Genomic DNA, 15,185 nt, shown 5'->3' with positions numbered 1-15,185 from the left:
CTAATTTTTTGTCATTTTGTCTTGTTTTTGTCATTGTACATCTCACTTTTGTAGTATTTTGTCTCGTTTTTGTTGCTTTATGTCTTTTTTCCTGACTTCTGTAATTTTTTATCAAATAGTAAAATACTGTATCATTCACTTCCAGATACCTGTGACTACATGTTTTGTGTCTTTGTAGACACACTGTGATCTCTACATTGTAATGTGTAAATGATAAACTGAGGCATAATGTTGCGGAAATTTAACTTATTTTTCTTGAGAAATTTCAGGTTGTTCATAATGTTTTGTACAAAGATAATTCCTTCAATGTGAAAACTTTCAAAATGTACATTTTTGCACTATGACAAAGGAAAGATTTGGAGCTGTGGTTATTTGTAGATTGTTATATTGTGATTTTATTGTTCTGGCCCAGTTGAGATCAAATTGGGCTGAATTTGGCTCCTGAACTAAAATGAGTTTGACACTCCTGCTCCAGTGGATGTAACATAGATTAGCATCTGTCAGCTGAAACGCATTTTACATCAGTACCTATCATGTTATGAATAGGAATATTTTTACAATAAAAAGCACAGTAGCAGAGAGGGCATTCTTACTTTGACATTCAGATTTCTTTGAAGTAAACAGACAGCACACAGGCAAACTTGTCCAAACTTTTTCTCCAAAAATTTAATTGCAGAATTATTTACATCGGATGACCTAAGCAATGATCAAACTACTCAAAGAGGCAAAATCTTTCAATAGCTCTGCTAGGAAAGAATGGGGCAAATGCATGTGTTGTTACAAACGACTAAAATAACACAAAAGTAACTAACTTACACTGAAATAACACACTCTGAGAAATGCGTATGTGATCGACTTAAATAATACATAACGAGTGTATATCAGTGTGACCGTGTCGGAATTCTGAACAAAAAAAACAACAAACAAATAAATAAGCCTACATTCAGAATCAGTGTTTCGCATGCCATCATATCAGCTTATAAAACAACCATAACAAAGTAAAAAGGACAACAGAACATGAGCAAGAGCAGAAAATAGTCATGTTTCAATGAAGCATATATTATATATTTATATATCTATATATATATTTCTTTACAAATAATGAATATTTGGCATTATATTCATCCTCACTATAGATATGATATACAAGAGATGAAAATAGTTTTAGCTAAACAACTACCTTTTTCATTTTATCTAGTAATTATAGAGTTGTTTCACATTCCAAGTTCAAGGAAGTGTTGTATCAGTCTATATCTCTGTGAGTCTGATGCTCTTTCCACGGCATGGTTACGAAAAAGTCCCCTTGAAATATTTCACATCATGGGTTCTAGAGTTAAACGCGGATAGACAGTCGTACCAGAAGTGAGGACACAGAACGCTGAGCTGAAATGACTGAAATGCATCACTGGAAACTGGAAAAGGGGAGGCAGAAATGAGCTGATGAAGGATATGTGGCTGTGATAGTGATGGTTTTACAGTATGCTGGATAAGTCAGAAAGATGGCACTTGTAGTTAGTTACCCTTGTGGGATTAAATATGACATAATTTTTTGTCCTTGGGGTTTTCACAAGTTTTTGGTGGGTCACTTAAACACTGCTTTCTCAAGTTTAGTATCCCTCCAACGTGAGTCAACCAGAGGGATCCAGCATAGAATACCCACTAACATAAGCTTTAAGGAAATACAAGATGACTTCATAAAAGAAGGCCTTGGAGCATCTAACTGCACCTATTTGGACAAAAATGAGTGGAAGGGAAGGAAGAAAAAAAACTTCTTACAGACTGAAAGTGATTTTCAGTCGGAGACAAATGTGACCCCAGCCATTACAGCAGAGAGGTTTTGTTCAGGGCTTAGAAAATGCCAGATGGGGAATGGTGATTTCTGCAAACCCAGTTCTTAACTCTTCCGCTGGCTATAAATCTACTACCGCTTGTGTCTCTTTTGCAAAGATCTTTATCAAGCTTTCCTACCACCCCAGGTGACGTTTTGGATCTCACTTTACAGTATGAATTTGCGCATTCATGATCTGACTAGAAAAATGGTCTCATTATGCAAATGCGTCTTGGAGGAGCAAAAGATATGCTTTAAAGTGAACCCGTGTGGTGGATACGATGCATGTTTCCACAGCCCTGCTCAATTTGCATCAGAGAAACACTCCTCTGATGTTTCAGCGACAGCCTTCAATGAAACGAGCCCAGCAGAGATTGACAGAGGTAAATACATGTAGTGCTGATGCTTAAGTTCTACAGTATAGGCCACTATTCAGCAATACATTTATCAACACTAGCTTTGAAGGGCCTTGGAGGCTGTTTGCTTGATCTCACCAAGGACCCAAAATCTTACATAAGCTGCTTTGCTTAGTCAAAGGCAGGCTGAAAATTACCCAGCACAGCGCCCAGCGATCCTCACAGAACAGCCTTCCAGCGACACAACAGCATACAGCACCAGCAGTTTGGGGCTCAGAGCGGAGCTCTCGTCTCCTCTAAGCCAGCATATGTCAGACTGAGTCTGTCTCTCTCCCGTCTGCCTGCCACTGTGGCAACAGCAGGGGAACGTCTCGGCTCTGCCAACTGCCTGGCATCACACGCCCAGACACTTTCCAGAAACCCACTGTCAGACTGTTAAAGGTCCCTGCCTCTGCAATGAAAAACCAGCAGAATTAAAGATGGGTGTATGTATGTGTGCTCCTTTTAAAATATGTAGTCTAACACTCAGCCACGGGCTATTAAAAGACAAATCCATAATTGAAAAATGGCACTGCATGTGTGAAACATCGTTACTCCACGGGTCACCTGGTGATTTGTTGGACTGAAAAAAATATTTTAGCTTTTGTCTGAGCTCTGCTACAAGAATTTTGGCAATGAAACAATGTGTCACAGAAGGTTGGCTGGAAACAAATCAGAGTAAAACACATCTATACTTGGAGTCACAATGGGCTCAGAGATACGCTTTGTGTCTTCAAGGACTCTGCATGTGAATACAGCAAGGATGCAAAAAAAAGAACTACATTTGATCAAAAATTCAATTGTATCCCAAATAAATAATTACTACCCTACTATATTGCATCGAAAATATGATTTGGAGTGGTGATGGCACATGGACATTGTGTATCTGTGTGTTTGTGTTGGGGATAGATGCAAGTCAGGCCACAGTTGGGTAATAATAGGGAAATCAAGCCGACTCAGAACGCACACCGACCCCAGATTCACCCTCTCTGTTCTGAATAGGTCAGCAGTGTGCTACAAAAGCAAGATGCACACACACATATTGACAAAACACACACACACACACAAAATATTCAATTCCAGAGAACTCTACTTTGCTAGTATGTAATGAATCTCCCTGGTCCTGCTGCGACCCATAATGAAGCCAGGCACTCTGGCACTATTACTCAACCAAAAATCTCAAAGTCAGAAAAATAGATTTTTAAGTGTTGTACCGAACAGCGCACAGCACATTATGTTTGAACTGATTGTTTTTCTAGTTGTGTGCTGATTAAATGAAAAGCAGCACCATTTAGTTGGTTGATTATCCAACATTTTACTAATAGGCTTCAGTCTGTAGGTCAGGGATTCTGATGTAGCGTTGGCAACACAGTGGAGACTCACGTCCAAGTTACTGGTACTAACATTTCATAATAAAGCAGCAAACGTTTTCCATTTGCTCAGAGTTCATTTAACTTGATGGATAATACTGCTAGAACAGGTTTTAAGTTTTCATAGCACAGACCAGGATTGGGCTGCTGCAGCTATTTTTAACTTAAGTTCTGTTTGTTTCACTATTTTGATCAGAAATATGAGTATGTATGCAGTTTAGAAAGAGTTGTAAAGTCCGATTATGCCATTTTAACGTAGACAACACGTTAGTAGCACACCGATGTGTCATTTGATGTGTTTAAATATGATTTAAGAATCTATACAGGTTAGATTATCATTAAAATACAATTCTATCAAGTGTCAACTCAGATTGTCAACCACATTCACATTGACAACTCTAGCAAACTAACATTTCGTCAGTTTGTTTAGTCCCCAAGCACATGGCACGTATAAATATTTCAGAGCAATTAATCTCTAGAATTTGTTTGTGCGGTCAACCCATTTAAATCTCCACTGACACAAACTGGATGAAGTTTACAGAGAGCTGGTGCGACCAAACTCTTCAGTGCATCTCAATTGTGATATAAAATCTAATCTAACTACGTCATGTTTCACAGTATATCACACACGGTCCATATAGCTACAGGCGCTTAATATCCCCATTCGTCGTGTATTTCCTTTAAGCAGGATGCTTGCTTGCAAAGTTTCAGCTGTGTGAGACTTGCTGCTTGGATCCCTCTGGAATGCCTTTGCCCCACTTTCGTTTCATTATTTCCCATCATTTCCTGGAGGGAGACAGTTACGATATTGCTTAGGGAGGCTTTCGACAACACAGAACTTTTCAAGAAATGTGAGACCGATGAAGCATTTCTGGGATTAAAGAGGCTAGAATGCAGATATTTTGTTTATGCTTCGACCCTTCTTTCCCTCTCCTATCGCTCCTCATTAACTGTGGCTGAGAGCGCTACTTGAAAGGGCCTGAGAAAAGTACATCAGATGAAAACCCAGCTGTGTGGTTCCATGTGTGCGATCGAGCCGCTGCATGTGTGCACCAAATCCAGATTTGTCAAAAAAAAATCAACAGAGAGGGTAGACAAGCAGCAGACATGAAGGAAAAAAAAAACAAAAACATGATGAATATTCTTCCCACTCACAATTCAAAATACAACAGTACTATTGTGAACTTGGGTATGTACATTTCCCTTGGAAATAGAGAGAATTGTAATAAGTGCATAAGTGCATTTGTCTACACATTTTCATCTAAGGAGTTACACAAACCTTCCTAGTTATTTTTTTTTCTACTGCATTGACATAATGAAAATGTTGGCACAAGACTTGCATGTTTTCAGCTTCAAGTAAATGTCAATATCTGAAAGTTGGCAACATGAGATATATAGGAAAGTTGTTGTGAAATGTGCATGTTGATGAGCTGACAGATATCATTCTTCCACCAATCCAGACCATGAGGGATGTTTGACTACAACCAGATTGGGTAGAAAGCTGCATTTTTTCCAACACTGACCAGCTTATTAAGGGCTGCCTGAATAACCTTGGATGGGTGACCAGTGCCACATGCACAGAGTTGAGGTATTTCAAGCATTGGCACTTTTCAGAGATTTGAACTTACAATAATTTAGTGATATTTAGTTTGTAATTAATACATCCCCCCCTCCCCCCAAAAAAGCCAAAAAGAGCATAGAAACAAACATAACGTGATCTTAAATTATTGAAAAAATACTGAAGGGTTTGATCATTTTTGAACAACTTGAAATAAATAGATTTTCTCTCATTTACTCTTTTTTTTTTTTTTTTTTAGCTCAAAGGCCTGGTTGCTGGTAGGTTTTCAAAGCTGCACTTTTTAAATGGCACTTTGCAAATGCTGAAAAACTACAGACGCACCCATCCAGGATGCCCGATGAGAGAGCTTGTAGGCTGGGTATCCTGATCACCAGCGAACCAAGGAAAAACCCAAATGACCCACGTCAGACATACGTTTTTGCTAACACTTATTCTGGCAATGGGAGAGGAGCCTTGGCACATCCTACAGTCCGATGGTGTTGGCGATGGGCACTGAGGATGGCTATTGAGATCAGACAACGGATGGATAAAGGAAGAGTAGAGAGAGTAGCAGTCTAGAAAAAAGGCTAGTTTTAAAGTTGTTAGAACGCGGGAGCAGGGAGACACGTCGGCCCCTGACCCTATCTTCTCAAAGTCTAGTCTGAGCCTCTGGAATATAGATCTCAATGCTGTCCGCTCGCTCTGAGGCTGAGTTCTGCCGGAAGGAGGCTGCTCGCTTGGCTGCCATGAGCCGTCGACGGGCCTCCTGCCGGTGCCTGTCTGGGAGGTCCAGGGATTTCTCCCTTGTTACTGCACTCTTCTGTCGAACTGTCTTCTTTGGTATGGGAGCTGGTGGCTTTGGGAGGAAGAGAGAGTATTGAGTAGTGCATCGTACACTCCTTTAGACAATGTGTCTCTTACTTTTAAGGAATGCCAGTTGTAGTTTTTCAGATTTTTGATACAAAATCATGCAACATAAAAACATGCAGCTATAATACATTAAACGTCTTGTGTCTGAGACTCCTCACCTTCTTTTCTGGACTATCCACGGCCCTCCAGTTGTTGTTCTTGATCTGCTGCAGCTGGTCAAACTTCATGGTGACGTCGTCGATGGAGAGCTGCAGCAGGTCCCAGAACCCAGCCAGGTCCTGAGAGGTGGGTCGTGGCATGGCGCTGGGGTCCTACGGGAAGAACGGGCAAGACGAATCACAACAAAGATTATTAACTCGATCAATATATCTACAGAAAGTAGTGAGCCAGACAGGGAAGTCCAAAAAGTAAGCACAAGCCCATGTCATGCAGGCACTGCTTGCTGCACTTCAGTCGAGGTCCACTAGATGTCCTTATCAGACTCATCAAAACAGGCCTGAACACCGGTTTGAGAGCTTTTGTTGAAAAATGAGGGCTAACAACTTGTGATGGAGACCAGTCCTGTCATATTTTCATGAATGAGGTCTTAAATAATAAACTGCCTTTGTCAGTTCAGTCCTATTCATCACTCCAGTCATCAAATGAAAGGAACATCAGATTGAGAGGCGCTTCATTGTCTCAGTAACTGGCTCATAGTTTGCTGCAGGTTTTAATGAGTCATGAGATCCTGCATAATGTATGAATTTGCCACTTTCTGTTTGTGTTTTTCTCACATTACATCATCATCCCGTTCCAACTGATATATTTATGTGTATTTATAGCAATGAAAACAACACTGATGGCCATCAGATTTATGTACATATGAACAGAAGAAAAATACTGGAGCTGTTAGCTAGCTATAAGACTAAAGCACAGGAAAACAGTTTCATGTTTGAGAGGAAACAACATTAGAGAAAACATTTGTTCTTTGATCTGTGGCCAATTTTCACTAAGTGATTTTAAATTAATGCAGAAAACAACCGGTGTGATTCACATTTGTTCTAAGATAACAACACCACACCCATTAATGTTTCATATTAAAATATCATTAATTGTACTTTTTTCTTTGTTTTACTGTGCGTGGCTGCAACATTGTGAAATACTGCTGATTTGTGGGAAATATCTTGAACTAAATATGCACATATTATTAATCTTCAGTTCATTACAGATTTTATTTCAATGAATATTATACTTTCATGACAAAAAAAAACCCAGTGAAAAGTTTTAATTAGAATTTCTCAACATCTTCCTATCACTAAACTTCATGATACAGCTCTTTAGTATCACGCTATAGTGATAGGCTCATTCTCTCAACAATAGTCTCATCACGCATGAAGCTCCTTTTGCGGCATGTTATATAATTTGTTCAAGACGTTTCACAGAACAAGATGGTTCTCATACTAATAATAATTTGTGGTCTTTGATTTCTTCCTGTCTGCTCCAGAGCTGCTGAATCTGTGACTTTAGTTATGTCACATCCCAGACTTCCTAAAGTGTGCACCCAGTTCAGCAAAACATCTGTGATGTGACTCGAGAACCCCAGAGATCCTCTCCCTCTAAACTTTGTGACATTTAGATTATGTGGCTGGTGAAGGTTGCTGCAGCCTGATGATCCAATAGACAAACAGCATGCTAGCAGTGCTTGGCATTTGCTTTGCTGCAGTCATGGGCAAGTTATTAAATTACTTTTTTTGTTCCCATTTGTTCTTTACAATGTGGCGTCATGTCCTCTCTGGTTGTTGACTTAACCCCTAAAACTCATATCTGTGTGTTAAAGTTACATATTTAGACTTTGTTTGTGAACATGAGATTAACCCCTTTCTAAACCAAAATAGCTCGACAGTGCTGTTTCTTCGACATTGTAACAAGACGTAATAGTTCGTCTGAGCCGGGAGCCAATTCTGAGAAGAATAACGCTACAGAAAATCCCACCTCTTACAATTCAAATGAAACCTCAAAAGTGTGAATCTGTGTTTTAGAAACTGTCATCGGTACACTGCTGTTTTCAAGGATTCAAGGTGTTAACAAGGTGAAAATAGTCAGATTTTCACTGGCGAGGTTTCTTTTTAAGAACATATACATCAAGGAGATGCAACATGCTCTCAAAATGTCACTGGAATCTAACTTGAAAAATTCATGAACCCATAAAAACTAAACGTAAAGAAATCAAAAAGAGCAAGCATAAGATGTGAATGAAAACAGTCCTTTTATTGAGCTTTTTTCTTAAGTTGCAAATTATTGTATCAGATGACTTAGCTACATAATGCTATTAAAGGTTGAGATTAAAGTTTGACTCTGTTCCTACAGAGAGTCTACGTTTTGCTGTGATACTTGTAAAATATTATGTGATTAGTATAATTCACTTTAGCACAGCAACAGAATCTATTTAAATTAGCCCAGATTTTAAACATCCATAGCGTCTATCATGTAAGGTATGTCGGGAACAGAATAAACTTCTGTTATCTCTAATTAGCGAGAAACTGCCTCAGCGCTTCATCAGCTTTATTCTGACCCCTCAACTCGTGATGTTCCGCAAACGGTCTCAGAAGTCTTAAGGTTTCAAATAACGCGAGCTGGCAGATTTAGCAGGAGTCGGTGAGTTTTAAGCTCCGGCTGTGTCAGTGTGTGCTTTAAATCCTGGAGCTCCTCCCAGAGAAGAGCTCCATACTCACTGTTTGCCTCTCTTTGGAGGATTTTAAGTCTGGCTTTCTAAAAAAGTTGATTCAGGACTTAAAGAGAAATGAAACAAGATTAGACGCCGTTTAAAGCTTCTAATTTGTGGGCAAATTACAAACAAAGCCAAAATATGAGGTGAATATTGTTCCATGTGGCTCTATAATGCTGTCAGGGTTGAAGCTTTATGTGATGTAAGAATCGTCTCCTTCAGAAGGAAAAAGAACTTGACTGGGTCTATACAGCTGGTTATCTAATGCTTGTGCAATTCACATTCCCCTCGAATGAGCAGTTTCTGCAGCACATTGCAAAAACAACAACACTATCTCTCGTAACTCCACAGCAGCTTCATTTGAAATATCGGGTACTTGGTTTCAGATCAATAAAACGAGTTGTGAACAGTGCAAGAAAAAGATGAGGCCTGAATCCCTGACCCCGTGTGTGTTCCCGCACTGGATGAGCAATAGAGCGGCCGCTGTCTGGATTATTGAGGTCTATTTAAACCTTAAGTTTGGCTGCAGTCTCCACTTCATCTCCTCTCAGGATAAATCTGCTCCGCTGAATATCCACCCATCCGCACTCGAGTATTGTTCTTTTCAAAACGTTCAGGCCACATATAAATGTGCTGGATAGTTAATGATTTTCAATGTTGCACCTTTCCTCAATCAATGACATATTCAGGGAGTTTCCTTTCAGTCTGTTAGTGCCACCAAAAGCATTTAATTGTTATTGAAGGCTGGAGAAGAAAGGTGGTAGGAAAACATAAATGTGCGTGGAGCTGTTTCTAATGTAAAAAGTGTATTTTATAGTGCACTTTGTGAATTTTTGTACGCACTGCACCTAAGTTGTAATCCTTTCTCTTTCATTTTGTACAATTTCATGCATTTTGGAAAAAGTCACATGAATAAATTCTGATCCAGTCCTTATTTATACGGGCTAAATTTGATGCGACCTACATGTGATGCTAAATAATTCAAATGATGCCATGAAAATGACCAAATCAGACTTTTCTACTGAGAAATTATCCACATTGAAAGATGGACAGAGTGGTTGCCCCGTCCCACATTTGTCTCTTTCAAACTGCTTTTTTTGTAGTGTTATGCTTTATCAGTCATGGATGCTCATGCAGACTGTGCACAGAGCTGACTAAAGACTCAGTGTCCCTAATTTATAATCATCTCTTACCAGGTTTTGCTGACACAGCCAGTAGAATTGCTGGAATTTCTGGGACATGAGCAGCTGAGCGCTTCCCACAGCACTTCGGATTTTGCCTAAAACTGAAACACACAAAGCATATCAAATAACTTAGGAAAAGTGCTACATATTCAGTATAGTATATTAAAGCTCGGGCTATTAAGTATGGCCGCACAGACTCAGATCAGACAAGCTTTGAGCAGAACACTCACTTTCCTCTGACAGGTCATTCTCCTCAGCCTCTGCCTCCATCTCCTTACACCAGCCCTCGATCCTCTTGGTCTCGGTGTGGAGCAGTTGCATGAACCAGCTCCCATCCCTCCGCAGGGAGGGAGACACCCGCCCCGACTCCCCTGACGAGACTGCGCTGTCCCGTGGGGAGGGGGGTTCTAGCTGCCAGGTGGTTTCGCTGGTGGTCTCCCTGGGGCTCGGGGGTTCAGCAGGGGCACGGTAATCCTCGCGGTAGCTGAAGAGGCCCTGGGTGCGTACGGTCCGCACTGCCCCGTACTGGGTAGGCGTGCTGGGCTCAGAGTGACGCTGGAAGCCCCCACCAAACTGCAGACCCTTATCCTCCATGGTGGGGAAACCCTCCAACTCCAGGTCGGCCTGCACAGCTGCAGTCACACTGTTGGAGCGTTTGAACCTTCCCTGTCTGAAGAGAAAACGGCCAAAAGATGAATACACACATGCCAGAATGACAAATAACACCAGCAACAATGGGGCTATTGTTTGTAATAGTGAGATCAAACATTGAATTTTTGCAACAAGGTTAAAATCCCAGAGCCATTAACTCACCCTTTCTTGTTATCCTCTACCTGGATCCCAACAGAATGGTACTCCCTGGAGCCTTTGCTTTCAGATTCAGAGTCCGTGGCTGCTTCCACCTAATGCGAAGAAATGATACAGACCAATAGTGTGCTTCTCATTATGTGAGCTGCCGTTCCCCAGTGCTTCTGGGTTTATTGGGTTGGGACTGGACAGAGCAACTTAACAGTACACTGCATGTCAGAAAGTAAACATTGTATGATTTATGGAAGCTGCAAAGGCAACAAGACTGAAGAGGTTTTCCTGCAGAGGATTGCAGGTTTGTACAGAAATTAATAACGAATAAGGCAGGGTGTGCTCTATGCTGTATTGCACCCTATGTAATGTGTGTATAAAGTGTTTATGGTGGCTAAAATGCTACAACTAAAACATTTTGCAGCCATTTTCAGAACTTCTGTGTTAAAAAATGTCTTAAGTATCACCCGAGCACCATGAACAGTACCAGTTAAGCGCGTAATTCAGTGTTTATTCCCCCCTGTTCTCATTATTTTCTACGCTGTACATCAATACTGAAGACACAGAAACCGCAAACTTACACAGACAGAGTTATGAAGTGAAGCAAAACAGTGGGAACAAATTACATTTTTGATTCTTTAAAGTAGCCAACATAACAGCTTTCTTGGCATTCTCCCATCATGAGGTCACCTGGAGCTTTTCCAACAATCTTGAAGGAATTCACACATACGCCGAGCATTTGTTGGCTGCTTTTACTACTCTGCTCTCCAAAGCGACCCAAACCATCTTAATTGTGTTAGGGTCGGATGATTGTGGCGCCCAGGTCATCTGATGCAGCACTTCATTATTCTCCTTCTTGGTCAAACAGCCCCAGAGTTGTGTTTTGGCTCATGGTCCTGTTCAAAAACAAAAGCCGGTCCCACTGAGCTCCGACCAGATGGGACGGCGTGGTGCTGCAGAGCTTCGTGGGAGCCAAGCTGGTGAAGTGTTGCCTTGAATTATGAGTAAATGTCCAAAGTGTCACCAGCGAAGCTCCCCCCACAGGAATCACAGCCCCTCCTCTAAGCGTCACAGTGAGAACCACGCAGCAGAGACCATTCCTTCAACTTAGAGAGTAATATGAGAGATATGGCAGTCGGATCCACAAATCTCTAATTTAGACTTATCAGACACAAGTCCAGATTTTTATGGCATAATGTCACCTCCTTGTGTTTCATTTTGTCTCCCTCAGCCGTGGTTTCTTTGTATGAGTTTGATCATGAAGCTGTAATTCATTGACGTGGAGATGTTTCTCCTTTTTGACCTGTTGGAAGCACTAATACGAGCTTTAATCTGACACACTGTGACACACGGTAAGTGTAAAAAAACTTCTCCTCAGCAGTAGAGGGGACTTTTGGTCTTCTTTTCCTGGATCAGTCTTCAAAGAACCTGTTTTATGGCAGCGTTTGATGGTTTCTGCGACTGTGCTTGAGGAAACATTCGAAAGTTCGTGAAATATTCCTCCCGGACTGACCTTCATATAAAGTAATAATGGTGTTTCCCTCCACACCAAAATATAAATTACTGCATTAATTCAATAGAGCTGCTACCTCAGCACAACACTGTTGACCTCAGATATATCAACGAGGCAATAAATTCCAAATATGAAATATTGACAGAGCTCATCTGATGACTTAACACCATTACACGTGGTAACATCAGGAAGCTGGATAAGACATTGTATAATATGATAGGAGGCAAAGCTGTTATCAAGGGAAAATATGAAACATATTTCTGTTTAACACAGATATTTAACAGTTTTGGTCTTCTTTTTTTCAACAAAGCATAAAATAGCACATATAAAGAAAAAACTGTGAATGAGTAGGTGTGTCCAAACCTTTCACCTATCAGTTAAAGAAATTGATATTTCATTCACGAGTTGGTTCAAACACACCTTAAAATGAATACTAGACATGTAAATAGGCAATTACTTGCTGACAAATTTTGTCTTAACAATTTTATAATGTGACAAATACACATTTGCAGCTTTTTCACTGCACCCAAAATGTCAAAAAACTAAATCGCTTACTGCAGGTCTAGAGTTCTTCTGTTTGTTAACATGAAAAACTGGCAAAATCCACCAGAAAAATGGACAGTGCTTTAGGTTAAGTAATATAGATTTGTCTTTGGAGGGTATTGACATCTGTGGGACCATACACATTGACAAGTCGGGCAACATTCGTGAATATTACGGGAAAGGAAGGAACACAGAGTGATGATGATGCTGCCTCCTCCTGCATGGCTAAAATCCTGATCCGGGCTCAGAGACTCCTTATCGCTGCCTGCACCGCTCCCCACAGCTACATGTTTTAAGACTTTAAGGAAACCTTGTCAGTGTTCACCATTTTGCTCTGCTTTTCTGTCCGTCACCTTTTTCCTTGTTCCTCCATTTGCTCATCTCTTTCTTGCCGAATTTCTTTCTTTCACCTCTTTCTTTGACGAACGCTTGCAATTTCCTGCTGGCTTACTGTCACAATCCTTTTCTTTCTATACTGACTGAAGCCTCTTTTTGTCCTTTTTTTGTCATTTCAGTTTTCTTCTTTAGTGCCCACTGAGTCTATTTTTTTCATTGTGGCTGTACCAGGAAGCAAATGAAAAGTTTGATGCTACAGAATGGGCAGATAATGACAGAGACATATGGTCACTGATAGGCAACAATGTGCTTTTGTTTCCTTCGAATACCTGAGTTGATCCTTTTCCATGTCTGTCACAGTGACTGTGGAGGGTGCCAGTGAAGGCAAGTCCATCACTTTACTGAATTATTTCAACAACACACCTATGTGTTGGTAAGAAGACAGTTAATCCTAATGGCTGACTTTATATCAAGCCCCACCAGCTGGTTGCAGCTTCCACTTATCCAGCAAAGTTTCTCATCATCTACTAGACAGACTGGCACAACAATGTGTACACTCATGATTCCCCAACAGTGTACCATAATGTGACTTTAAAAAAACAGTGTGCGTCATCAGAAGATGGCAGTGTAGGCTACATTACACATTTTTGTAAAAAAACAACAACAAAAAAACAGTAGAAGATGGAAATAAAAACCTGTTGTTTGCCAACTGCTAAAAAACTTTGAGGACAAGGAAAAGACAAACAAAACTTTGACCATATGTCAGAAAAATGCCAAAAAAAAAAAATCCTCAGGAATTGTCTTAAATTGAGAACAGTTGTTCTTTCAAATCCACTGGTATGGACCATGTTTCATGTTATCCAGAGGCGAAGACACAAAAGAAGCGAAAAACATCTGATCAGTCACGTGAGTTAAAAGTTATGAAGGTGTTTTTTGTCTTTTTTTAACTACATCTATTGAGTTTAGCAAAATTGGGAGAGTATGCACACATTTGGATGTTTCCATTAAGTTACTCTAATGTATTATTACAAAACGCACAGAAAACTGCATCATTAGAATCACAACTTATGACCTTCTGACTTTTCAGCACCTCCACACGGTCCATGTTTGAGAAAATGGGATTTAATAAACACTCAAGTCCACCTTAAGATGAAATAAATTCACCTCTACGGTCATCAACAGGTCAGTTTTTTTTTAAGTGTCTAATATTTGGTTCACAACAAAATGGCTGCATAGCTAATGCCATTCCTGTCAACCTCATGTTAGCATGATGATCTCCAAGCACCACTGTGCTGAAGTACAGTTTCAAAGAGCTGCTGGGATCATTGCAAAACTAAACCTGGGAATGTAATCCCAGCCTGCACCTTTTGACAGATTCCCAGATCATATAAAAATGCCAGTCCTTCATAGCATCTGACATTCGTAAATCTTCAGCTCAACGTAGCATTATGACTACAAGTCAAAGGCACTGGTTCATAATAGGCCTCGCCTCTGTTGCGGGGAAATGTCAACCGTACCTTTGGTGTGGAGTGGTCAGTATTAAAGCTGGGGAGTGACATTTTTGGAGGGCCATTTTGTATTCTGTCAGGCTGTTGGGGAGAGGCTGTTAGCAGGGAGGAAATGAGTGTGGAGCAGCTTGCCGAGGTGACCTCCATTACTTTGTGTTAGAAGCAGAGCAAAGTCCACCTCATGAAAAGAGAATGAGTTTCATGTCCGTGATGGATGAGGAGTGAAGGAAGACCAATCATCCAGGAGGCGGCGGGATTTATGTCCGATAGGTTTACCTGCCCTGAGATTGTTTTGGTGGATGTACGCAGGAATATGTAGGCTGAACACACACACAAACATAAACACACACAGTGCATCAGTAATCACAGTCACACAGTCAGCACAGGTGTGGAAACTGTGAGCATCAGCGAAAAGTGTAACGGAGCCACCGTGCCTTTCATCCACAACACAAACAACACCTGCTGACTTTTCCCTGACAGTGACTGTGTTTAAGGTTAAAAGCTTGTCTCTTTTCATACGACCTCATTAAGGCTAACTATTGTTGTGAATAAATCAATCTGCCTTTTGGAATGCAAGC

At 40.6% G+C, this 15,185-nt stretch overlaps 1 protein-coding gene across 1 annotated transcript in view; it reads right to left on the bottom strand.

Moving 5' to 3' along the window:
• Positions 1–638: 638 nt before the first annotated feature.
• Positions 639–15,185, bottom strand: part of dlgap2a (discs, large (Drosophila) homolog-associated protein 2a) — a 212,484-nt gene continuing 197,937 nt past the window's right edge. The window contains 5 exon segments of the mRNA XM_051945125.1: positions 639–6,007; positions 6,180–6,332; positions 9,919–10,010; positions 10,140–10,579; positions 10,723–10,811. Of these exon segments, the coding sequence (XP_051801085.1) occupies positions 5,801–6,007; positions 6,180–6,332; positions 9,919–10,010; positions 10,140–10,579; positions 10,723–10,811 (981 nt within the window). The 3' untranslated portion in view covers positions 639–5,800.

Source organism: Acanthochromis polyacanthus, chromosome 1 (genome assembly GCF_021347895.1).
Source record: "Acanthochromis polyacanthus isolate Apoly-LR-REF ecotype Palm Island chromosome 1, KAUST_Apoly_ChrSc, whole genome shotgun sequence".
Lineage (NCBI taxonomy): Eukaryota > Metazoa > Chordata > Actinopteri > Pomacentridae > Acanthochromis > Acanthochromis polyacanthus.
The sequence above is the reverse complement of the archived record's forward strand: the minus strand, read 5'-3'. Positions and strand labels throughout refer to the sequence as shown.